We start from the raw sequence: 25,744 nt of genomic DNA, 5'->3' as shown, positions 1-25,744 counted from the left end.
AAAAAAAAAAAAAAGAAAGACAGACAGACAGGCTGCCCCTAACCCAGACTGTCCTTGACCTTACAGTCCTCCCTCAGCCTCCGACAGGCTGGGATTACAGGTGTGCACCATGAGTCACTTGTTCTCAACATTATATGCTGGCCATTGTTTGGATATTTATACCAGCTGCATGTGGAGAGTTATTGGTACCCTTTACTTTTTAGATAGAATCACTGTTTTGTTTTTAAATGAGATAAACTTTTTTGGGGGGGGCTAGAATATAATTGCATTTCTCATTCTGTTAAAAAATCTAAGTAAATATTTGAGTTTGCCACTTTTGTGTGAATTATTTTCACGTTTGCCCCGTCATTTCTTCTGACTGGGATGTGGATGGACTTGTGCTGGGGAGATGGCTCAATGGGCTGATTGCCTGCTGCCCAAGTGTGAGGTCTGGGAGCCTCAGAAAGCATGTAAAACCTGGGACATGATGAGTATGTCTGCAGTCCTTCGCTCCTACAGGGAGATGGGAGGCAGAGTTAGCAGCTAGTCTGGCGTAGACAATTGTAAACAACACAGACCTTGTCTCAACCAAGGTGGGCAACATCCTGTTTGTTCTCTGGCCAAACAAACATGCCTGCATTCAGACACACACACACACACACACACGTGAATTGTATGCGTGCATGCATGTACACACATACACTTTTAAAGACTAAGGAGAGAGAGTGAAACAGTAAAATAAGGTGGCCTCTTGGGTTTTATCATGTCATTGGCAAATAGTATGTGATCCATTTTTTTGGTTCCTTCTGTTTCTCTGTGTTTTGAATGTTTGTATTCATGTTGAAACAATGCTCAACAACATTAAGAGATACACGATTATTGGTGGTTAGGTTGAGAGTTTCATGGATGGGATCAGGGCCTTATAAATTGCCTGGGGGCAATATGGCAGCTCTCTTTTTGTCCTTCTCCATGTGACATTTGTTTTTCTGGAGCATGTAGTGTTCAAGGTGCCTTCTTGAAAGAAGGTACTGTGCCCTCACCGAGCACTGACCCTGTCTTCCCATTGATCTTGAACTTCTTAGCAGTAGAATTTTTGTTTGTTTGTTTGTTGTTTTGGTTTGGTTTTTTGAGACTGGGTTTCTCTGTGGCTTTGGAGCCTGTCCTGGAACCAGACTGGCCTCGAACTCACAGAGATCCTCCTGCCTCTGCCTCCCCAGTGCTAGGATTAAAGGCGTGCACCACCACCACCCACCTAGCAGTAGAATTTTAAGAAAACAAATAAGGCGGGCAGTGTTGGCACACGCCTTTAATCCCAGCACTCGGAAGCAGAGGTAGGTGGATCTCTATGAGTTTAAGGCCAGTCTGGGCTACAGAGAGACTACCAAAGCTACACAGAGACACCCTGTCTCAAAAAACCAAAACCAAACAAACAAAATATGGCATTTAAGGGCCATATTTAGATACCCAGCAAAAGAACAGTTGGGGAAAGGCAGAGTTTGTATGGTGCAGGAGCCAAGAGGGCACGGGGAAGAAACGTTTGAATCCTAGCATATTGTTTAATCCACATAATCTCTTCTATGTGATTCTCTACTTTGCAACTCCAGAACTGGATTTATAATTGGTTTTGAGATCAACTCCAGACATGTTTTCTCTTAATTTCTGCCCACTAAATTCTCCCCTTAAGGAAGTTAATATGCAACCCAATCCTATATGTCTCATTATCCTTACTTTTTGTCAAGAATTCTTTTATTTATATAAAGTATACATATTCATGTATTCATTGGAGACAGGATGTCACATATTCTAGACTGGCCTTGAACTCACGATTACCTTGAATTGATCCTCCTGCCTCCACCACAGGGTTTGGGATTACAAGGCATATGCCGTCCTGCCCTTTTTTTTTATGTAGTGCTAACCACCAAACCCAGAGCCTGGTGTGTGCTAGGAGACGGATCCGCCATCTAGATGCCCAGATCCACTGACCCTAGTTTCACAAGAGGGTTTAGTTTCTCTACCGGGTCTAATCTGAATTAGCTTTCTTAACCAGAGTCCCTGAGGACTGGTATCCTGTGTGTTGAACAGCGAGGCAGGCTGATGCTGAAATTACTGAGTAGCTGCGGGTGCTAGACTTCTTAAAGTAGGGAGGGGACACCCTTTTCACAAAATACTTGAAAGGGTCTAGTTACTTTGAATCTGAAAAATGAGGCTGATGCCAGCTGATGTGCCAACGGCCTAGGAAGCCAAATTCCACCTTGTCCAACTGTCCATTCTCTCTCCTACCATTGGAAGAGTGTCAGGACTGACGAATGTCAGCCAGCCTTGTTTCTGCATAGCTCCGCTCTCAGCAGGGACCCAGAGGTAGCAACAGTGTAAGCGGTCTCCGGTTATCTAAACTAGTTTGGTACCCTGACGCAGGATCCCTTCCCGGCTCTCAGTGTAAGCGGTCTCCTAACCATCCCAGCATCACTCTGGCCCGGTACCCTGCCCTGCTCTCCTAACCATCCCAGCATCCACTCTGGCGCGTTACCCTGTCTCCGGGTCTTTTCGGCTGCTGTACTCTCAGTGTGACGGCCCCAGGCTACCGGCGCCTAGCAACCAACGGCGCACCAGGCAGGCGGGGCCACAGCTGCAAGCGCTCGCTGGCCCGGCAGGACCCGGCCGTGCTGAGCGGCGGCTGCGCTCCGAGCGTCGCCGGGCTGCCGGCCGCCGAGCATGCTCGCCCTGAGAGTGGTGCCAGTGCGAGCAGGCTGTCGGCCGCCCCGCCCCGCCGCAGCGGACAGTCCCGCGACACCACCGCCGGCCTGGGCCGAGGGCTCGGGTCCGCGCCAGGCCGTCGCTGGCCCCCGCGCTGCCCGCTGCCCCCGCTGGCCGAGTCGACCTCCTTGGTGCCGTGGGTCCGGCACCTGAAGAAGCCCATCTCTTCGGTGCAGCTGCGGGGACGGTGAGTTCAGGGAACCAGGGCTCCAGGCTGGAGGCTGGAAGGGCTTCCTCTAAGGAGAAACTGAATGTCTAGAGAGCCACGTGGGCCACTCCAAAGCTGCTCTCGTGACACTTCGGCCAGATGGCTTGGGCATGGGGATCTGACCAAGCCTACTCCACTTGTGGGGTCAAATGGCAAGAAATGAGGATGAAGTCATGAAAAGTCTTTCCACACCTGTTAGGTACTGTTCAAGCAAAGCACCCCAGTGTTTACTGCACACACCCTTACAGGTTTGCCCTTCCCCTCTCCCAGAGCGTAAACCTAAGGTTGGGACCAGAGATACATTTACTTAGCTTGACTTCCATTTGTCCCCCCCGCGCCCCCGTTCTCCCACGTAGACTCAGCTAGATGAACCAGAAGTCACTGCGCTGCCAATTCAATCTTGTTTAATTTTTGATGTGCCCATATTTGTGGGTGCATTTTTTATTTTCACTAGATTCTAAACATACTAGGAAATAATGGTGTGGGCAGGTAGATTGTTTAATGCATTGGTCATCCACACTGGTTGTTCCGCCTTTTTGGAGTCATAACCGTCAGGGAAACCATAGGGACAAATGCAAACAACTCTGCAAACAAATGGATTTAGGTCATTGTCCTCCGAGAAGCAAAAGAACCGCAGGTTTTGGGTCCTATGCTTGTGCGCGTATGTAACCCTGTTAAATGTTAGAATGGTGATTCATAAAACTCTCGTTGTTAAAAAGGTTCTCTCTGCTTTTTAAATTACATTATGGCACTTGGGGACTCCTCGTTGACTCAGTACAGAGACGCGTGAGCAGGACCCCAAGACTTTCCTTACTTCCTACTTCCTACCACTTCCTTTACTTCTTAATACATTTAGTGTTCGCGCGTTTCCATCATTTCCTCCTTTGATTTTGGCCACGGATGGTATAATCTACACAGTCTCCACGGAGAATGGTTCCAGTTTTTCCCGTTTACAAACAACACAACGATGAACGCCATTCTCACACAATGAAACAGTTCTGTGGCACAAACCCCTTGAAACAGAACTGCCGAGGTGAGGGTAGGGTCTGTGAGACGGCTCCGTGTGTGAAGGCATTTGCAGCACAACCTTGATGTCTTGGATTCCAGAACTCCTTAGAGGAGGAAAGAGAGAGCCAACTCCACAGGGTTGTCCTCTGCCCTCCACGTGCAAGATGTGGCGTATGTGACCTCTGCCCTCTCCCCATACACACCACTCACAGGAAGGAAAAAAGTAAAGAAACAGAACTACTGAGTCGGATTATGTACATTAAAATTTTTGGTAGAATTTTGCTTTTAAAAAATGTATTGGGGGGCTGGAGAGATGGCTCAGTGGTTAAGAGCATTGCCTGCTCTTCCAAAGGTCCTGAGTTCAATTCCCAGCAACCACATGGTGGCTCACAACCATCTGTAATGAGGTCTGGTGCCCTCTTCTGGCCTGCAGACATACACACAGACAGAATATTGTATACATAATAAATAAATAAATATTTTACAAAAAAAAAAATGTATTGACTTGCCGGGCAGTAATGGCACACGCCTTTAATCCCAGCACTAGAGAGGCAGGTGGATCTCTGTATCTCTGTGAGTTCGAGACCAGCCTGGTCTACAGAGCTAGTTCCAGGACAGGCTCCAAAGCCACAGAGAAACCCTGTCTTGAAAAAACAAAAAACAAAACAAACAAAAAAACCATGTTGACTTGCATTTTCTTTTGGTGTGTGTGTGTGTGTGTGTGTGTGTGTGTGTGTGTGTGAGAGAGAGAGAGAGAGAGAGAGACAGAGAGAGAGAGAGAGAGAGGAGAGACAGAGGACAGAGACAGAGAGATCACGCTTCCAGGCTAACCTTGAACTCCCTACGTGGCTTGAACTGATCCTCTTCCCATTTGCTCCCAGTTATAAGGGCGCCATCAAGCAGGGCATGATTTCCCTTGTCATCGGTAGGTGTGGCGAGGGGAAAATGTTTATTATTATTTAGAAATAACTTAAATCATAGTTTCTGTTTGCAGAGTGTTGAGCACTTAAAAGTCTTTTAAAAATTCAGTTTTTGTCCTCTTATGAGAGTCAGAGGCACGGCCCTATGAGTGTTTGACTATCAGGGGACAAAGTGAAGAATAAATGCAGGCTCCCTTTACTCTGGTGCTGCGCTTCATGGGCAGCTGTCGTCTGGCAGTCATCTCACGGGTACTGTGAGCAGTAAGTGTTAATGTCTTTCTCACTAACTCTTGTACTCGTGGATATGGCCTCTTGCCTCCGTGATGCTCGGGTTATCTGTCCGGTCACTCCTCTTTGGCCTTTTCTTCATCCTCGTGCCCCACATATATCTTAAAGGCTCTTCTGGCTTTCTTCTCTTTCTCCAGTCTCTTTTGCCAACATATATCTTAAAGGCTCTTCTGGCTTTCTTCTCTTTCTCCAGTCTCTTTTGCCAACTTTAACTAAGTTTCTGGCCTTCTCGTCTGTGAATAGCTTTTAGCATTTTTTAAATAATTTATTTTTATTTTATTTGCATTGGTATTTTCCCTGCATGTCTATCTGTGTGTGGAGTCAGAGACAGCTGTTAGCTGCCCTATGGGTGCTGGGAACAGAACCCGGGTCCTCTGGAAGAGCAGCAGTTAGTGCTTTTAACCGTTAAGTCATGTCTCCAGCCCCTAGTTTTTAGCTCTTTGTCTTCAAGCCAGTTACCGTACCCAGTTTCTACTGCTTGGTTCCAGGTTGTGTATGTCCACTGGATGACCTGCTGGGCTTGTTTTTATGTAAACCAGTGTTTCTCTGCCTGCCAATCTCCACTCTAGCTCAGTCCCTTTGAACTCTGTTTATCCGCCAGGTTCTCATGCCCAGATAATAGCTGCAGTCACCTGCAACTCCCTCTTCCTTGTCAGAGCTTCAGTCTTCAATCCATTGTTGAGCTCATTCTCACTGGACTGTTTTAATAGTCTCTTAGCAGGGCATGGCGGTGCACACCTGTAATCCCAGCACTTGAGAGACTGAGTTGGAAGTTTGTGAGTTTTCGGCCATCCTGGGCTACATAGTAAGATAGTTGTATAAGAGAAGAAAAAGTACTTGTTTTAGCAATTTGCCAGTTATAGTGACATGCAGATCCCAATATGCTAGTTGCTTTTATATATAGAAGTTGCTCACATTGTAACAATCCCAAGGCAGGTGCATTTATCACCTGGTGGCTTGCTTCCAGTTTCTTCCAGTTTTTAGAAGAACCCAGACTCTGCCTTAATTATCATTTCAAATTCAGCTAGCCTACAAATGGTGGCGAAGTTTCAAGAGCGTTTCCTCAGCGATCCAGCTGGAAATTGTGTTATATTTTTTGACTTAATCTTGGAAGTCACACTGACTTCCTTTGCTTTATTTATTCATCTATTTGTATCTGTTTAATGGCTGAAGATGTTAAATTCAGGGAAAGCGGCACCGATCTCATCAGTGAGCACTGACGTCACACAGGAAGTGTGACTGAATTTGTACTAGCACATCCATCTTTGACAAAGACGGTTTCCTAAGGGCCGTGAGAAGACAAATCACAAACTGCCATTGACCTGTGAAGGCTGCTAGGCTTGCCATCTATCAAGGAGTGAGCTGGGAGAGGGCGGAGCTGCATCAGCTTGACTCTGGGGCCGGAATTCTCACTGACACAGAGTTAGAGACTGCAGCCCAAGAAGATGACTTGATTGTGCCTGTAACTGTGAAACCCCAGGCCAGGCAGAGACCAGTGGGAAACTTCCTGTATAGCAAAGTACCCATTGCTTAAGCAACCGTTGACTCCTGGAGGCAGCGCTCTCCCCAAGTCTCGCTTGTATGTTGGAAGTAAATTAACCACAGTCGGGAGCCGCGGCAAATGCAGCTTGTGGAATATTTGTGGACAGCAGCTCCGAGCCCCTCTGGGCCCAGCGACACCCCCGAGAGTAGCAACAGAGAGCCAAAGGAGAGATGTGCAGAGGACTTGGCCCAGGAGTCACCGTAGAGAAAAGTAGAGAAAAGGTGTCTTGCAACTGCTCTGAGAGCTGCCCAGTGTGGTGGCCCTGGAGACGTGCAAAGCTTCTCAAAGGGCGAGGAGGACGTTGCAGTGGGAGCCATCTTGAGAAGTTCCCAGCAAGCCTTGCGGGGGGGGGGAGGAAAAGGTGTCCACCCCCCCCACCACAGCGTGCACGTGACTTTCCAAGCAGCTCAAAGACCCACATGAGGAGGGAGGGAGGAAGTCAGACTGGCGGAGGGGAATCTCTCCTTTCCTGCATGAGCACTCCAGCAGGGAGGGTCTTTTTTCTTGGGGGGGGGGGATGTATTTGGTTTTTTGCATGTGCTGACTGGTTAACTGGAGCGTGTGTAATTCCATATAAGTGCAAGTATTTTTCTTTTCATTTTCCTGTTACCTTTCTCTTCCTCACTCTTCTCCATCCCTCAATCCCTTCTCTTCCCATCTCCCTCCTTCACTCTCAAGATCAAGCCTTTCACTTTCCACTTTTCTCCTATTTTTGGTATTAGATTTTTTTTTTATTTTTCTCTCTTTTTAACAACCTTTTATCTTAATAAAATATAATCGTTATAGTAATCGTTTGACTTATACTATTTCTCCAGCAATCCAGCTGCTGTTGCTTAGGTTGTGGGTGATGTAGCTGGTTCTTGGTCTGTACTGTACTTCTGTGGCTTGGCTCACTGTTACATGCTGTTACAGTTTTGGTTTTCTCCTTCCCACAGCGTTTGGAGAGTGCTGTGTAGATGCTGAGTGTATGCCGCTGATGGGACACCCAGTTCAGAATCAGCACATGTTGCCCTACACATAACCTCCCTGGCTCAGACATCAGCAAATATATAAACTCCAAGAGTAGGAGAGGTAAAAATTCCAAGCCAGGGACCAGACTCTAAGTAAGCATGGTGTGTGTGTGTGTGTGTGTGTGTGTGTGTGTGTGTGTGTGTTATGGAATTTCTGACCCCTGGGGGGAAAACATAGATTGAATCCAATTATAATTAAGGGATTTATTGATTACTGCTAGCAGAACAACAGTTTTTGAATTGAGTTTTAGACTCAACTAATGACTGCTTGTTCATTTCCTGACTGCTCAGACTCAAATAATCATACACAAACCAAATTAATTACAACACTGGTTGGCCTATTAGCTCTGGCTTCTTATTAACCAACTCTTACATTTTAAATTAACCTATTTCTATTAATCTGTGTATCAGCACGAGGCTGTGGCTTACTGGTAAAGATCCAGTGTGTCTGTCTCCTTCGGCAGCTACATGACATCTCCTGATTCTCCCTATTCTTTATATCTCTGTTCAGATTTCCTGTCTGGCTTTGCTCTGCTAAGCCATTGGCCAAAACAGCTTTATTGCTCAACCAATGAAAACAACACATATACAGAAGGACATCTAACATCAGTTTGGCTCTGCCAAGTTTAGGCAACCTGAATGCCTGCACAAGCAGGTTACAAAAAAACCAAAAAACAGTCACCACATAACCAGTAGGTGGTAATAGATGTGCATTTTTCGGTGGGTGGTCACTAAGTAAGAGTTACTAGAAAATTATCTTCCAGGGACTGGAGTCAGAGACAAACATCGAGTTGGCACCAAGATGGATGTTTTAGCCATCTTCATGGTCGGCAATAACAGAGGAAAACGGAAAAGCCTGACAAGTCTATGGACCCTGCGCCTATAAGGACCACAGCACAGGCTGAGCCCACAGCCTTCAGAACACACGTTCTTACCAAGATGAAGGAGTAAATGAAGGAGGAGGGCCCTGAATGTTCCAGTGTCTACATCTTCTGGATCCATTCCTGTGAGGCCTCAGAAAACAGGATCCTCAGCTTTCTAAACAGTGTGCACTGTTTGAAAACACACTAACCCCTAACCAAGACATAAACAGGGAAATTATACTATTAAATCCATTAGGGTATATATCCACCACGTAAACATTCTCATATCATAGGATATCTCACCAAGGGAAATCTCTTCCCTGAAAAGGTTGCCACATAAAAATGGAAATATATCCATCCAACGTGGAAAGACAAGAAATGTGGGGAAAAAACCAGGCAAGATGACTCCTTTGAGAATTCATAATTCTCTAGAAACTAGATCCAAAGTTGTTGAAATGGGTAAAATGCTGGATTAAAAACCTCAAAATTATGACTCTTTAAAAGACTAATGAAGGCTGGAGAGATGACTCAGCAGGTAAAGGCACTTGCTGCCAAGTCTGACGACAAGAGTTCGATTTCTAGAAGCCATGTGGTGGAAGGAGAGAGCTGATCCCTGACTCCACACATGTTCCATATGTACACACACTCATACACACACATGAATAAATAAAAGTAAAAAAAATCAATTTTGGGGTGAGGGGTGAACTAATTAAGGAAGATCATACAGGATATGAACAAGAAGTTCAATAAAGAGATTTTTTGAAAAGAAAACAAACACGTTTTTTAGAAATGAAAAAAACAAGTAAGTCAAAATTAAAACAAGTCAGTGGAAAACTTCACCGACAGGGGAAGTTAAGAAGAGAAGAATTTCAGGGCTGGAACATGAGGTTCATGAGCTAAACTTTGCAAACAGGAATAAAGAAAAAGAAACTTCAAGCCTTTGAAATGACTGAGAAGCTACAGCAGGAAAATCATAGGCTTGAAGCCTACCTGCCTACAGAGCGAGTTCAAGACCAGCTTGGGCGACTTCCCAAAATTGGCACGATGGCTTAGCACTTAAGAGTTTACTGCTCTTCCTGGGGATTCAAATCCGGTTTCCTGAACCTCTTTTGGATGGCTCACAACTTCCTGTAATTCCAGTTCAGAAGAAGAAAACAACAGCCATGAATGCACAGGAGAGAATAAATCCCACTAGGAGAAAAGATAAGCAATCAAAAAACTAGAAGAGCACAAATTAGAAAGATAAACAGTGATAGGAACTAGGACACACATTTATATTATCACCTTAAATGAAAATGGTTTTATTTCTCTAATTAAAATATACAGACTTCGGGCTGGAGAGATGGCTCAGTGGCTAAGAGCACTGGCTACTCTTCCAAAGGTGCTGTGTTCAATTCCCAGCAACCACAGGTTGGCTCATGCCTCTATAGTGGGATTTGATGCCCTCTTCTGGCATAAAGTCATACATGCAGACAGAGTACACACATGCAAGATAGATAGATAGATAGATAGATAGATAGATAGATAGATCTTTAAAAAAATATATAGACTGGCTAATTAGATTGAAAAACAACAATCAACTGTTTGCTCCTGTAAGAAACACACCTCACCAACAAAGACACGTACAAGGCTGAAAGAAATGAAAAATTATATTTCAAGCAGTTGTAGTCTGGAATAAAGCAAAATTAATTGTGTTCATATTTAATAGTGCAGACCTCAAGGCAGAATTAGGAGAAACAAGATCACTTCATATTAGTTCAAGGAATATAAATATATATGTACCTAATGTTGATGTACCCAATTTTATAAAACAAAACACAACAGGAATTACTGGACATAAAGGGACATGGAGGCTCCAGTATAATTATAATGGCTTACTTCAATATCTTATCCTCACCAATAGTTTGGTGGCCCATAAATATCACACAGACATACACACACACAAAAAAAATCACTGAAGGAACTTCAGAGATGAACTATCTAAAAATTTAATGGAGTCAACAGACTCTAAGCTTCATCTGACAACTGCATCATACACATTTTTGGATATTTTATGGAAATTTCCTCAAAAATATATCTCTGAAATAGTTATTTTTAAGGCAGAAAACAAGTCTTAAGAAATTTGAAACAGCCGGGCGGTGGTGGTGCACGCCTTTAATCCCAGCACTTGGGAGGCAGAGGCAGGCGGATCTCTATGAGTTCAAGGCCAGCCTGGTCTACTGAGCTAGTTCCAGGACAGGCCCCAAAGCTACAGAGAAACCCTGTCTCAAACAAACAAACAAACAAAAAAGAAATTTAAAACACTTGAAATAATTCCTGTCACCTTCTCAGATCATAAAGAAATAAAATTAGAAATCAACAGTAATATATATACTACAGAAACCACATAAACATGTAGACCACAACTGTCCTTTTTGGACAGTGAGCAGGTCATTGAAGATATTAAGGAGAAAAATTTAAAAGCTACTAGAATCAAATTTAAAATGTAGACACAATCTATTAGAGTGTGTGGAATATACCAAAGGCTGTTCCGAGAAACGAATACCGGAGAGTCTACATTAAAACAAAATAGAACTCTCAGCCTGATGATGCATCTCAAGGTCTTCAAAAAAAAAAAAAAAAAAAAAAAAAAAGAACAAACCAAAACCCAGTAGAATAAAAGGAGGAATACAGATCAGAGTTGAACTCAGTGCAATGGCGGCCAGAAGGACAATACAAAGACCCAGGCAGACAAGGAACTGTTTCTGTGAGTAGGTTAGCGAGACTGATAAACCCTTAGCCAGTCTAGCCAAAAGAAACAGAGAAGATATAAATTGTTAGAGAGGCAAAGCAAGATATTATAATATAATGGACAGAAATCCAAGAGACTTAGCAGGAATTCTTCAATAAACTTAAAACAGAACTGCTATAGTGTCTGCCTTCCAGGGCTTTGGAACTGACCTTACTGGGGTGACAGTGAATGACAGACACAGTCTTACAGGAAAATGGATGGGGAGGGCTGTATGAGGCAAACCAGTAGCCTGGTAGCCTAGTAGCAAGTACAGCTGGATGAATAGATTCGCTAGTCTCAGTAGGACATCTCTGCACGGAAGTAGTCTCGGGCTTCAGTCATCCCAGAGGAAGTGCGTTCTGCCCACAAGATCAGCATCCCCTCAGGGATGCTTGTCATTCCCCCGAGTCTGGCCTGGGGGAAGGTCTGCGGTATGAGGGTCCTCAACATGGCTGTGCTCATGTCATGAATGTTCCTTCATACAAGGGTACCTTTGCTCCCCAAATCCACCCATACCTGGTGTATGACTGGGGGAATCAAAGCCATCATACACGAGAAGAGCCTGTGATGCCATGTTGATGATGGTGGTATTCATTCAGCCGGCTTACTGAATCAGCCCGGGAGCCTAGCAGTGTCTGCATGCATAAAGAAAATGTGGTACATCAGGGTATTATCCAGACACACAGAGGGATGAAATGATGTCATTTGCAGGAAATGGAGGAATAAAGACCATCACATTAAACCTGGGTCAGGTGATTTCCAGGTCCTTGGCCTCTTATCCAAGAACTGAACATACTTGCAAAAGTGAGATGACTTTACTCAGAGCAAAGTCATGGTGTAGGTTATAGACATAAACACTGTCAGGACTGACATGGGACAACATGAGAGACAAGGGTCCTGATTATTATTATGTTTGTTTGTTTATTATGTATAGTGTTCTGCCTGCATATATACCTGTATGCCAGAAGAGGGCGCCAGATTTGGTTATAGATGGTTGTGAGCCACCATGGGTGGTTTCTGAGAATTGAACTCAGCTCCTCTGGAAAAGCCGTCTCTCCAGCCCAAGGGTCCTGATTATTGTTCTGAGCTTCCTTTTAAGGTTCTCAAGAGAAAGAGTTGGTTACTAAAGGGTTTTTCTTGAGGGTTATGTAATGATTTCTCCTTTGGGCATGCATCTCACAATGCATCTGATGCACACCCCAGCTATGCGTAAGCAGAAGGTGGAACATAGTGGATTCTTCCTACAAAGTTTCTAGAAGACAGTGTTTGCCTTATGCATGTACCCCAAACCAGTTCAGGCCTGACTGGCCCTTCTATTTCCGTGCCAGATACATTGGGAATACACTTGACTGAACTGCTCAAATTTGAAAATTTGAGAGCTGGGAGTGTGTGTAATGTAATGCAGGTGAAGAAGGGCAAGGGGCATCTGAAGCAGCTAGCTGTACTGTTTGGAGAGGGGCATGTGTGTGCACAGTTACATGCAGGTGAAGGCGGGCAAGGGGCGTCTGGAGCAGCTAGCTGCACTGTTTGGAGAGGGGCGTGTATGTGCACAGTTACATGCAGGTGAAGGAGGGCAAGGGACATCTGGAGCAGCTAGCTGCACTGTTTGGAGAGGGGCGTGTGTGTGCACAGTTATATGCAGGTGAAGTAGTCGGTTATTAACTGTATTATTACAGGAAGGTGTATGTGCATAACCCCAAAGCAAATGGCAATCATAGGGCACCAAACTATTTCCTCTCCTGGCCTGCCTTGGTAGAGATTGTGTTTATGAGAAACATCAGAAAAAGCGTTTGGTTTGAGTCTGGTGAGACAGCTTAGCAGAGAAAGATGCTCAATGACCTAAATTTGGTACCAAAGATCCACAAAGTAGGAGAGAACCAATTCCCACGGATTTTCCTCTGACCTCCACTTGCGTGGTGTGGAACATGCAGGGGTTTTTGTTTTGTTTTGTTTTTTGTTTTTTGTTTTTGAGCTAGGATCTCTCTAAATGGGTCTAGCTGACCTTGAATTTACAGAGACCCACCTCTCTGCTTCCCAAGTGCAGGTATAAAGATGTAAGCCACCATGCCTGATTAGTGGTTTTTTTTTTAATTATATCAATACATTCTTGAAGTTGTAAATACTTGCAAATGTGGACTCATTATTTTTTAATTTGGATTTTAATTTTCTTTTTTATTTCAACCCCTCCCCCCCAAAAAAGTTTTTTGAAGACAATCACTCAAACTGGCCTCAAACTAGTCAAGAGTGTTCTTAAATTCCCCAATCCTCCTACCTCCCCACTGCTGGGATCACAGCATCCATCATGGGGACAGAGTTTCTCTCTCTGTAGCCTTGGCTATCCTGGAACTCCCCACGTAAACTAGTCTGGCTCTGAATTTACCAGCTTGCCTCTGCCTCCCGAGTGCTGAGATTAAAGCAATTCACCAGAATGCCAGGCTCTCAAAGTGGACTTTCAAATAAACTTTTATCATAAAATATGTAAAATGTAGATTTAACTTTAGAGATTTGTCTTCATGTATTTTTCGTGTGTATGATGGATGTAAATCCAGCTGTTAGAACATCTTCTGACCCAGCAGGATAAAATGCCGCTAGGAGGCCGTTGCAGTCCGAGACACTCCGAAGTCCAGCTGAGTGTCCCGTCTTCCGTCTCCCACTGGCAAGTTCAGTCCCTGTCTCACCTGTCCTGGGTCTGTTGAAAGGGAGCAGGAGACTGGCTTAAAGCTGAAAGTTCTCCGGTTTTCTCTGCTTCTATAGATAAAAAGGAAGTTCTTAGAATGGAATGGAGTCTGGATTATGATTCTAAGAGTCTTTTCTAAGAGTCTTTTTTTTTTTTTTTTTTTTTTTTGGAGCCAGGGTCTCACTATGTTGATGAAGCTGTCCAGGAACTCCGTATGTAGACCAGACTGGCCTCAAACTCACAGAGATTGTCTTGTCTCTACCTCTTGAGTGCTGGGATTAAAGGTGTGTGCCAGCATGCCTGGCTAACTAAATGTTTCTTTTTTTTTTTGGATTTTCGAGACAGGGTTTATCCGTAGCATTTGGTTCCTGTCCAGGAACTAGCTCTTGTAGACCAGGCTGGCCTTGAACTCACAGAGATCCACCTGCCTCTGCCTCCCAAGTGCTGGGATTAAAGGCGTGGGCCACCACCTCCCGTAAATGTCTTTTAAGAGTCTGGAAACTATCAGTTACTTCGTATTTCATTTGCAGTAATTTTTATGACTGTTGTTGCGCAGAGAGTAGTCTTGGTGGGTCTTCACCTCTTTAGCCACAAATCCTATGATATCAAAAGCACTTAGGAGGTTCCAAGGTTATCAAAATACAGGAAGTGGGTGGTATCTTCTTGTTATCCCAGCTCTGGGGAGGTGGAGGAGGGAAGATGGGAAGTTTAAGGCCATCCTTGAAGAGATCTGTTTTTAGCCTAAGTTAATTAAAACCCTGTCTCAAAACACAAACCAACTGAAAACATTCATTAAAATGCTTAAAACATAGCAAATTTTATTATTAAAACTGTCTAGCTTTAAAATTCAAAGGCTATGCTGGACATTGTGGCACAAGCATTTCCTCCCAGCGCTTCAAGGCAGGGGCAGTCATGTCTCTGTGATTTCAAGTCCAGCCTGGTCTACATAGTGAGTTCTAGGCTACTCAGGTGCTATATAGTGAGACTTTCAATAAGCAAAACAAAACCCCAAGAATGCCTATTTCCACATTATAGTAAATGTGTGTTAATATTTAATCTTCATGGTAACATGAAAGAGATATTTACCAGAAACGCCCGTGTTCTTGCCTTCCCTGCCCCAAAGCAGCGTCTCCTTCTCATCCGGGGTATTGAAAGAAGAGAAAATGACAATGTTCTCTCCTGAGTTCAAATTCGAGGCTTCCAAAGTCAGCAGAAGTTCCTTGGACAACTGCTTTCTGTTTGAGAGCAGTTGGAGGAAAGCAGTTTTGGAAACACAGAAGATGAGGAAGGGTAAGTTCATCTTGTTTGTCATCTTTTGGAGAAGCAGAAGGGACGCCTGGAATTTACATATATTTCCCCCCTAAGCAGTCAAGAGACATCATGTAACTCCTATGACATTTATAGTGGGCTAGTATATTAAGTTTATGGAGAGGGGAAATGGAAGCAAGTTAAGATTAATATTCTTTGAGTGATGCAAACACAGTTTACTTATTTACTTATATTTTAAAATTACTTTATTATGACTTATATTTTAGATTGTTTTGCGACAGTCTCACTATGTTGTCCTGGCTGGCCTGGAAGTTACCATGCAATCCAGGAGGACCTTGAATCATTGAAATCCTCTTGTTTCTGCCTCTCAAGTCTGGTGCTAAAAACATGCACTGCAATGTTCAGCTATCAATTTTTTAAAAATTACCCTTTCCCTCCTATTTTTCTTTCTAACAGGGTTTTACATACCTTAGGCTAATCTTGAATTTGTGGTCCAGGCCTTTTAATTCCTCATTTTCCTGTCTCCGCCTCCCAAGCGCTAGGATTTCAGGCTTGTGCCACTGTGACCTGGAAGCTTTTAAACCTCTCAACCTGCCTTTTCTATTTAATGTCTTTGTTTTTATTTGTTTTTAAGAGGTGTTTATTATTTTATTTTATGAGTGTTTGTCTGCATGTATGTGTGGGTACTAGGTCTCATGGAGACCAGCTAACGATGGAACTGCAGTACTAGACTTACCCTGGGGATAAGGAAAGGACTCTGCCGGTAAAGCACTTGCTGAGAAGGCGAGTTTAGGTCCCCAGAACACATGAGCAGGGCAGCCAGCATGGCAGCCCTCCTGTAACCCAGCACACCAGCCAAGAGGGGGTAATTACCAAGCTGGCCAGCCATCCAGCTTAACTCCACAGCTCTGCGTTCTGGGTTCTGCCTTAATATATGAGGTGAGAAGGATTGATGAAGGTATCTAAGCAAATCTTGGGCAAACACAGGCAAACAAACACCTCCACATTCCCACACACGAGAAAAAAAAATGAAAGAAAACCTGAAGTCAAGTATAGTGGAGCGTACTTCTTGTGATTCCAGGTTTTGGGAGGCAGGAAAATTGTTGCAAGTTCAAAATCAGCCTGAGCTACATAGAGAGACCTTGTCTCAGTTAAAACCCCAACCAACCAACCAACCTACCAACCAACCAACCAACCAACCAACTAAGCCCAAAACCCAAACAAAAAGACTTGGCAAAATGTGAAGCCAAATGAAGGCAGTCTGGAAACTTCATGTTGGCTTGTACAGATTTGGTTTGAGTTTTGTGGAGAGAAAATTCAAATCACTGCCAAGGGAAGGGTTTCAGATCATGTAATTTCTACTTTGTGGTTATTTACACAAATGCAGGACAGATTCAGTAGCAGACAATGCAAAGGTCTTGAAGGTGATGCTTGTCTAAATGTGGTGCTAATATTCTGTGAACTCTGATAAAGAGAACTGGCAAAGCTGCCACTGCTCATGCTTTTGTTCTTGGGGAAGGGCCGGCGGGATTCTAGGGATGGAACCTAGAGCCTCTCACACTTAGTGAGTCCTGCTACTGAGCTGCTTCCTAATCTGTGCCTTTTATTTTCAGACCCAGCACTAAATTGCCCAGGCTGGCCTTGAACTCACTTATAGCCCCAGGTTGGCCTTGAACTCAGAACCCTCCTGCCTCAGCTTCCCAAACACTGGGACTGCAGGTGTGAGTTAACACAACCAACTTTTCTTGTTCCCGTTCTTACCCACCCTCCAAATCTACTCCTCCCTGTGGTGAGTCTGGCTGAATTTGAAAGTCATTCTCCTGGGAGAGTCAGACGACAGTAGCGCCAAGTTCTTCCACCTGTGCCTGATTTGCTTTGCCACACTGTATGCTTTAGTGTGTGATAGAAGTGTGCATTTAACCGAGACGATTATGATTTTTTTTATCACTACACACTATAGCATTTGGTCTAGAAGAGCCCAAAGAATGTCTCAAAATGCCATATTTACCAGAACTGCCAAGTTGCCCAAAGAGCTTAAATTCAACTCCGCTAGAGATCCATAAGCACTTGCTACATGCTGAGACCGAGATCCCTCCAATCAGGTAGGTGGCCTGCTTCTGACTGCCTTTGTTGACTGTTTATGTCTAAGTAAAGATGCTGAGGTAAAGGGCTTTCTGGGCTGCTTGCTTACTGAATTTTTTTTTCATAAAGGAATGAATTTTTATTTGTATGTTTTTGCATCTAAGTGAGCCATTTCATTCAAGTTGACAAATAGGCGTGTTTCTCTCTTTTCAAGTGGCATTATCAGACAGGTTTGAAGGACCTGATTTTAAGAATATCTATTGTCTGAGCCTAGTTCAAATGCAGAAGAACACAGGAATGATTCTCTATAAGAACTTTAACTCTGCAGTGTAATTGGACACTGCTCGTTCATTTCTCAGCCACCCAGAGCTGAATAATCACACAGAAACAGTATTAATTGCAACACTGCTTGACCTATTAGCTCAGACTTCTTAATAAGTAACTTTTACATCTTAAATTAACCCATTTCTATTTTGCCACGAGACTGAATCCTACCGGTAAGGTTCCTGCGTGTCTTTCTCCTTCGGCAGCTACATGGTGTCTCTCTGACTCTGCCTACTCTCTCTTTCTATTATCTCTTCCAGCCTGGCTATATTATGCCCTTCCATAGGCCAAAGCAGCCTTATTCATTAACCAATAAAAACAACACATATACAGAAGGACCTCCCACATCACTGCAGCCTTTGCAGGTTTCAGAAGACTATGGGGGAGACTGGGGGCTGATAACATCTTGCAGCATCAGAAGGGAGCTTCAGCCAGTCACCCACCTTTGTAAACTGCCACTAAACGCCTGGGCTCAAGAACTGGGCATGTACCTTGGTGGCACGGTGCTTGTCCAGCAGTCTAGGTCTTGAGTTTCATCTTCAGTACTGAAAAAAAAAAATCCTATCTTTATCTGCACATCTGTAATCTCAGTACTTAGGGAGCCCAAGGCAGGAGGATTTCTCCTTCAAGGCTGCCTAGGTTTTAGAAGGAGGCCTATTCCCCCTGAAAAGGAAAGACCTTGTTTTTTAATGTAACTCTGACATACTAATCAAAGAAGGGTTTTATTGATTTATTTTTTTCAAGACATGGTTTCTTTGTACAGTTTTGGCTGTCCTGGAACTAGTTCTGTAGACCAGGCTGGCCTCAAACTCACAGAGATCTGCCTGCCTTTCCGAGTGGTGGGATTAAAGGCGTGCGCCACCACCGCCCGGCTCTACAAAGAAATTGATTAGTGTCTAACTCCAGCACTCTTGAGGACAAGTCAGGACTGCTGTGAGTCTGAGGCCATCCTGGGCTAGAGCATGAGTAAAAGGCTAGCTTGGGTCACATAGCAAGATCTTATCTCAAGAAATGAAATGAAACAAAAGCAAACCAACCAAGCAAACAAAGAAACACCACCATACAACCTAGAGAGGTGGATCAGAGGTGAAGTGTGTGAACAGCTCTTCTTGGCGACTGCAGTTTGATTCTTAGTACCCACTTAAGGCAGTTTACATAGCCACCTGTAATTCCATCTCCAGGGGATCACACACACACACACACACACACACACACACACACACACACAAGCAACAAAGTAAAAGCCATCCTAAAACAAAAGAACAGAGATATCTGAATGTTAGTAAACCAGCCTCCTATTCTTCTAGGCTTCTGCCTTACCAACTGACTACTGAACATCTATGTCGTAGTTGGCTTCTCTGCTGGTGTGATAAACATGAGCAAAAGCAGCTTGGGGTGCGGGCAGGGGAAGAGTTTATTTATTTCACATTTCCAGGCCATGGTCCATGCTTGTGGGAGGTCAGGCAGGAACTCAAGGCAGGGACTGGAAGTTCCAGTAGAGGAATGCGGTGTCCTGCTAGCTCTCTGGCTCACATTCGGCTACTTTTCTTTTTAAAAATTATCGTTTTATTTTATGTGTCCGGGTGCTTTTTCTGCATGTATATCTGTGTATCATATGCATATCTGCTGTCCTCAGAGGCCAGAAGAAGGAATTGTTTTCCCTGGAAATGGAGTTACAGATGGTTTTGAGCCAACTACTTTTCTTATACAGCCCGGAGTCACCAGTTAGTGTTGGTACCACCTACAGTGGGTGATATCAATTAACAACTAAGAAATGACCAATGTACATGTCTGCAGGCTAACCTGATGAGGAAATCCTTCAGTTAGGGTTGCTGAGAACCACGATTAACCCCCATAGGCTAGTACTTGTTCATTTGGCCATCTTAGAGAAAAGAAACATTATCTGAGATATAACTTTTTTAAAGGAGGCGTATTAATATATATATATATATATATATATATATATGTACATACATACACACACACACACACACAAACATAGGGTTGCTTAGAACCACCACGCCTGGCACACTTACATTTTTCTATGATCTTTGTGTTGTCCACGGACAGCACACAAGACTGGAGTTTCAGATCTATTCTTTCAATTGTCTATGAGATGGGGTCTCAATTTGTAGCCCCGACTATCCTGGAACACACTCTATAGACCACGCTGGCCTTGAACTCACAGAGATCCACCTGCCTTTACCTTCCAAGTTCTGGGATTAAAGGCGTGTGGCACCATGCCTGGCACTGTTTGTCTTTGGGCTGCTGGAGATCAAGGCCAGGGTTCTGTGAATGCTAGGCTAGCAATCTACCACTGGGCCCTATCCCCAGCCTTAGGTTTGTTATTTGTTGGAGACAGGATCTCATGTAGCCCAGGCTGGCCTCCCATTCACAGTGTAGCAGAGCATCTGTGAACTTCCAACATCCTGCCAAGTTTTGGGACCATAGGCATGTGGGTCACACCTAATTTTATTTCTTTAAAAATGGTTTTATCTTGTGTGTGTGCATGTTTTCCCTTCAATGTATGTGTATGTACCACATGCATGACTGATGACTGAAGAATCCAGGAGATGGAGTCGGACCCCCTGGAATTAGAGTTACAGACAGCTGTGAGCTGCCACGTGGTGCTGGGAACCAAATCCAGGTCCTCTTGTGAGAACAGCGAGTGCTCTTAATGGCTGAGCTACCTCGCCAGCTCTCAGTTTTATTTCTTGAGTTTACCAAATCAGATTGCTGTTAAGTACTCTCAGAGTTAACTGTGGTAACATAAGTAGGTAACAAGATGATATTAAGGAAAAGTCAGCAATCTCACTGGCTGATGGCTGCGATATTAGAACTCGGGTGAGTCAGGGGAGCTCACTTGTGCTCAGTCACTTAGTGAGCTCTCCGACAGATCAGACACGGGGAAACCTTATATCCAAATAAATAAATAAATCAAAACACAGTGGAAGATATTTATCTAGATTATGGGGAAAATTTCAAGTTTCCGGAGACTCTGGAAGATAAAAAGAGCACAGGGTGTTTTCTTCTATGCTTCATTTTCATGGATTTCATTTTAGTTGTGATCTTAGTTACCTGGACTTTTCCTTCTTTCCCTTTCCCCAAAGATCATTCGCAGGAACACACACACTCATGTGCTCATGACTCAGGTGCCCAAGGAGGCCAGGGGCATTGGCACCACCAATTCTGAGTGTGGGGAAGAGCAGTATTTGCTCCTAACTGCTGAAGCGTCTCTACAGCCCCTTACTGTGCTGTCTAAAAGTTAATATTGGCCAGGCATTGTGGTACCAGCCTTTAATCACAGCACTGTGGTAGGCAGATGTCTGTGAGTTCAAGTCCAGCCTGGTCTGCAAAGCAAGTTCCAGGCCAGCCAGAGTTGCATAGTGAGACCCTGTCTCAACAAAACAAAAGAAACCACAACAAAAAAATATCCAAATCCAGCATCCCCCAGCCGCTGTACTTGACACTTACCATGTCGTATAATCCTCACTTCACATACTCTTGCCAGCCACTTTACTGCCCTCACATTGCTCCGTGCTTTGTCTAAGCATCTCCTCTTCTAGGCGTGTAACTTCCTATGACGTCCTTGGTTTTGCGAGTAACATCACAAGGAAAGCCTGCTGTATACAGCTTGTGTCAGCACCCTTAATATTTTTCTGAAAACAGATTTTCTAGCATCAAAATGTAAAAGGCGGAGGCAGGGATCGAGCACAGTTGGTAGAGTGTTTGCCTACCAAGCCGTCAGTCCTGAGTGTGATACCCAGCACTTCACAGTGGCAGAGCATCCTGCCATCCGACACTCAGGAGGCAGAGGCAGGGAGCTTCAGACTTCAGGGTCACCCTCAGTTATAGAGTTACATCAACTACGGGAGACAATAACCTCAACAGGGAAGGCAGAGATGGAGAGAGTAGGAGAGAAACAGCGGTTTCAGATGTGTATCACAGAGGAAGGATGGTAAGGGTGCAGAGAGAGGAGGTGCCCTTTGAAGCGTGTACCCCAAACTTATCGAGGACTGTTTACACCATTTCTAAGACACCAGTGTCCACTCCTGTCACTTTTATCTGCAGCCACAGCCCTTTGCCTGGGTGCAGATGAGAGCTTGTAGGGTAGCCTGTGGTAATAGGGTCTATATCAGTCTAGTCCAGTCTATTCGCCTTCTTCCCACAGATGCTCAACTGGACGTCTGGGAAACACCCCAGAACTAACCCTCCTCCTTCTGCACTTTGAATCCGCATCCCTTCCCCGACTTCAGCTGCTTTTGTTTGGCTGTTTGAGAAATCGCTTCTTGACATTTTACATTGACAACTGTGAATTTGTCCCTTGGTGGAGGATAATCTGAATACATTTGGTCACATTCTGGCTAGTGTTCCTCACATGTGAAGTGGAACGGCAGGGACTAAGGGACACAATGTGTGTAAGCTGGTAGGCAAATGTAGATGTTAGTTCTTTCCCTTTCCTGCGAAGTGCCAGCCGTCCAGTGAGGACACGCCGCGATGCCTTCCGCATTTTATTCCCCTCTGCACATCGTTCTGTGAAAGAGCAGTTTTGGCAAAGCGGGGGAGCACTCCATTTGTTTGTGCAGTTTCTTGCCTCTTTTAGCCCCCCACATATGTGAATATTTGACTTCAAAACTCTGGTAAATGTCTAATCTTTTCTCAAATATTCTTAATGGAGATCAGAGATTTTTCAGTGTCTCTCACGATACACAGGGATGTGACTGATAATAGCACCGTAGCGGTAAAGATTGAAGTTTACCTTAGTTCTGTGAAATGTGGAATGCCTATGACGGCTCACTTACCCATTTCCCTAATAATTTGCTATGCCGGATATTCCTTTAGGGACATGAATGATAGCAAAAATTTAGATCATGGTGACTGACAGAGAAAAAGTACAACAATATGGGATAGGGACATCTACATCTCAGCACACATGCAGACACATCCGTGTGCCTCCCCTCAGCCTGGCTTCATCTTGACTACTGACGGCTACACACACCTGTGCAGAGCTGGACTCTGTGCTCGGCTATGGTGAGATGTATTCGGAATCGGCCATTGGTTTGGTTCATTCCTACTTCTGATGGGGTTGATTACAGTGGAGTTGTTTCTCTACTATACCATGGATTTTTGTCCCTACGTGATATCGTTTGACAAGGTGAGTTTCGCTAGGACCCATCATATGCTTGCCAGATGCAAGAGTCTGGGCCTTGTCCCCAACATAGAAACAAACAGAGCCACACCAAATGTAAGAAGCCAGTGGGTGTGACTGAGATTATGCTGTTTGTCTCCCGTGTTTTTCAAAGTCAACTGGTTGACGTATGCCATTTTCTGATCGTCTGTAATCTTTAGGATTAAGAAGACCAAAGAGTCGTGCAGCTTGACAGCACTTCAGGAGAAGTCAAAAGGTACTTCGTTGTTCCCTGGCTCTCTCTCCTCGCCTTTTCTCTTACTACATAGCCAAGGCTGGCCTCAAGCTCACAGGAATCCCCCTGCCCCAGTCTCCGGAGTGCGCGCCTAACTTGTTAATGCTTCTGTTAAACTCTGCTTAGTCTGCAAATCTAGTGGATTCGAGGTTCATTACATACACGTCTGTCATCTCAGGACCAAGGCCAGCCTCTGACAGAGCTCCCTTGGGCCGCTAAGCAGCCTTCAAGCCGGCTACCTTATTTTAAATCTCCGAGTTTTAAAACCATTCAACGCTGCAACAGAAGCCTGCAGCCTTGATGCGCAGTCACACTGCTCCCTGTTTAGCAAACACCTGCTCATTACCACGGACTAAAATGTCAGTGTAGCTCTGAACCCTTTACCGCCTTCCCAGAAAGTTCCATTCTATCCTTATCTTTTTCTTCTATTTTTAAAAGCTATTATTTTATGTGCGTGGTGTTTTGCTTGCATGTGTCTGTGTAGCAGAACTCTGCACCATGTGTGTGTGGTATACTAAGCACCAGAAGAGAGCATTGGAGGCTTTCCTGGAGCTGGAGTTAACAGTTGTAAGCGTCAATGTGCTGGGAATCAGTCTGGGTCCTCTGGCAGAGCAGCCACCGCCGAGTCATCTCTCCAGCCCCATCCCCATCTCCTATTTTTTTCTTGTGAATTCTGTGTACTGAACACATTTATTCACTTCAGAAACTCTCTATACTGCACCTGTTTAGAGCCCCACAATGACTCTTAACTCAGGTTCTTCCTAAGCACCACTGAGTAGTCCCACCTTATCTGGAGGAGAGTCTGTCCTTTGATGCTTGGACATCAGACACTCCCAACTTCTCACTTAGGATGTACTTGGTTAGAATTTTGTTCTTTGAAAGTAGACACTAACACCTCTGCTCAGTCAGGGGACTTAATGACATCTGCAAGATTCCAGAGAACTTTCTCGCAATTCGGGTGGCTGCATTCACTGCCTCATCCCTGTACTTGTTAGATTTGGGGGTGTTGTGTTAGAGGCGATGCATATGGCATGTGACAGAATATGCGTAGCTGGTGTCTGAGCCCTATAATAATGTAATTCGGCCCAAAGTTAGTGGTAACGTTTCTTGAGCCATATACTCAAAAGTTTCCCATTTTTTAGTTGTGTCAGAAGTAGGCACAGGTCTTTCTGGAAAGTTCAAGGTGTGTACGCAAAGATTTGGTAGTGTTTTGTGGGTATGGGCGGAGCCACGCGTCACTCGTCATATCAGTGCTGAACCGAGTTGTGAGAGTTCGCTTTCTCCCCGCAGGTTCTGTCTACAGTGACCCTTTCTCAGGAGCTCCCTCTCAGTTTCTGCAGAGACTGTCCCAAATGGCCATACTGGAATACGACACTATTCGCCAGGAAACACACAAGAAATCAAGGCGAGGCAAGAAGCGGGATCTCCGAGACTGCTGAGGGTCGCGCACCACGCACCGCGCACCACGCCGTGCTTCTCCCCTGTGCTGTGGTTCACATTCGTCATGTTCTTTTTCTTTCTTTCATTCTCTTTTTATATGTGATATAATAGACATACAAATGGAAATGTAAATAGCAAATAAATATTTTATGTTATATATGGAATATATTTTTTGTGAATTTTGTGAAACATGGCATTTCATCTTTTTTTTAAACTTTTTTCCTTAAAATGAATATTTTATTATTAAAATTGAATGATTTTACTTTTTAAATAAAAATGGTACTAGGGATTGAACCCAAATCTCTGTGTGTGCTAGGTAAGTGTTCTGCCCATTGAGCTATATCCCCATCAAAAAACATTTGAATTATGCAAATATATGCATAATGGAAATTATATTCCATAAGTTTATATGTCTTTTGACCTAATTTGATAAATGCTTTTGAGACTTATCTTTGCAATGGACCACACTAGTTGTTCAGAAGGTTCGAGAAGAATCCAGGGATGATGTCATACATCTGAAATCCCATCATTCAGGAGTCTGAGGCAAGAGAATTTTTGAGTCTGGACTGCAGAGTGAGGCTCTGCTCAAAACAACCAAACAACCAAAGAAAACAGTTTAAAGGAAAGTGCTGTTGGCATTAGAAGGACCAGTAGCTGGAGAACTGGCTCAGCTGGTAGAAACGCTCGCTGCTCTCCCAGAGGACCCAAGCCTGGCACTTACACCAGGCTGCTCACAACCACCTGGATTTCCAGGCCCGGGTGATCTGACTCCTTCCAAGGGCAGGCATCTCCACAGCTGTGACACACGACCATGTACAATTAAAAAAAATGTTTTTACTTAAAGAAAAGAGAGTTTTTTCATGTTTGGAAACTACTGTGAGAGAAATCCAGAGCCAAATGAAGAGGAAAGTATTGACTCAGTTCTCCGATGAGGTCTAGATGGGCAATCCTGCCTTTGTTTGTGAGACAACGGTGGACCCTCCAATCCTGAACTTCATTTATTTATTTATTTTTTTGAAGTATGCTTGGTTATCTTATTTATTTATTTATTTATTAAAGATTTCTGCCTCCTCCCCACCACCACCTCCCATTTCCCTCCCCCTCCCCCCAATCAAGTCCCCCTCCCTCGTCAGCCCTAAGAGCAGTCAGGGTTCCCTGCTCTGTGGGAAGTCCAAGGACCACCCAC

The 25,744-nt window shown here is 44.3% G+C and overlaps 1 protein-coding gene across 2 annotated transcripts; it reads left to right on the top strand.

Moving 5' to 3' along the window:
• The first annotated feature begins 2,786 nt into the window (after window positions 1-2,786).
• On the top strand, window positions 2,787-24,614 carry C16H8orf89 (chromosome 16 C8orf89 homolog). Of its 2 annotated transcripts, none has more exons than XM_057791017.1 (5): window positions 2,787-2,920; window positions 15,147-15,310; window positions 17,250-17,391; window positions 23,045-23,100; window positions 24,409-24,614. In XM_057791017.1, exons 2-5 carry the CDS (start codon window positions 15,184-15,186, stop codon window positions 24,555-24,557), a joined length of 474 nt encoding a protein of 157 aa, XP_057647000.1. In that variant the 5' UTR covers window positions 2,787-2,920; window positions 15,147-15,183; the 3' UTR covers window positions 24,558-24,614. The 2 variants fall into 2 exon arrangements, with proteins under 2 accessions (XP_057647000.1, XP_057646999.1); XM_057791016.1 differs by having other exon boundaries at window positions 2,796-2,920; window positions 15,144-15,310.
• The last annotated feature ends 1,130 nt before the right edge of the window (window positions 24,615-25,744 follow it).

This window comes from Chionomys nivalis, chromosome 16 (genome assembly GCF_950005125.1).
Source record: "Chionomys nivalis chromosome 16, mChiNiv1.1, whole genome shotgun sequence".
Lineage (NCBI taxonomy): Eukaryota > Metazoa > Chordata > Mammalia > Rodentia > Cricetidae > Chionomys > Chionomys nivalis.
Note: the sequence above shows the minus strand (reverse complement) of the source record. Positions and strands in the feature narration are given on the sequence as shown.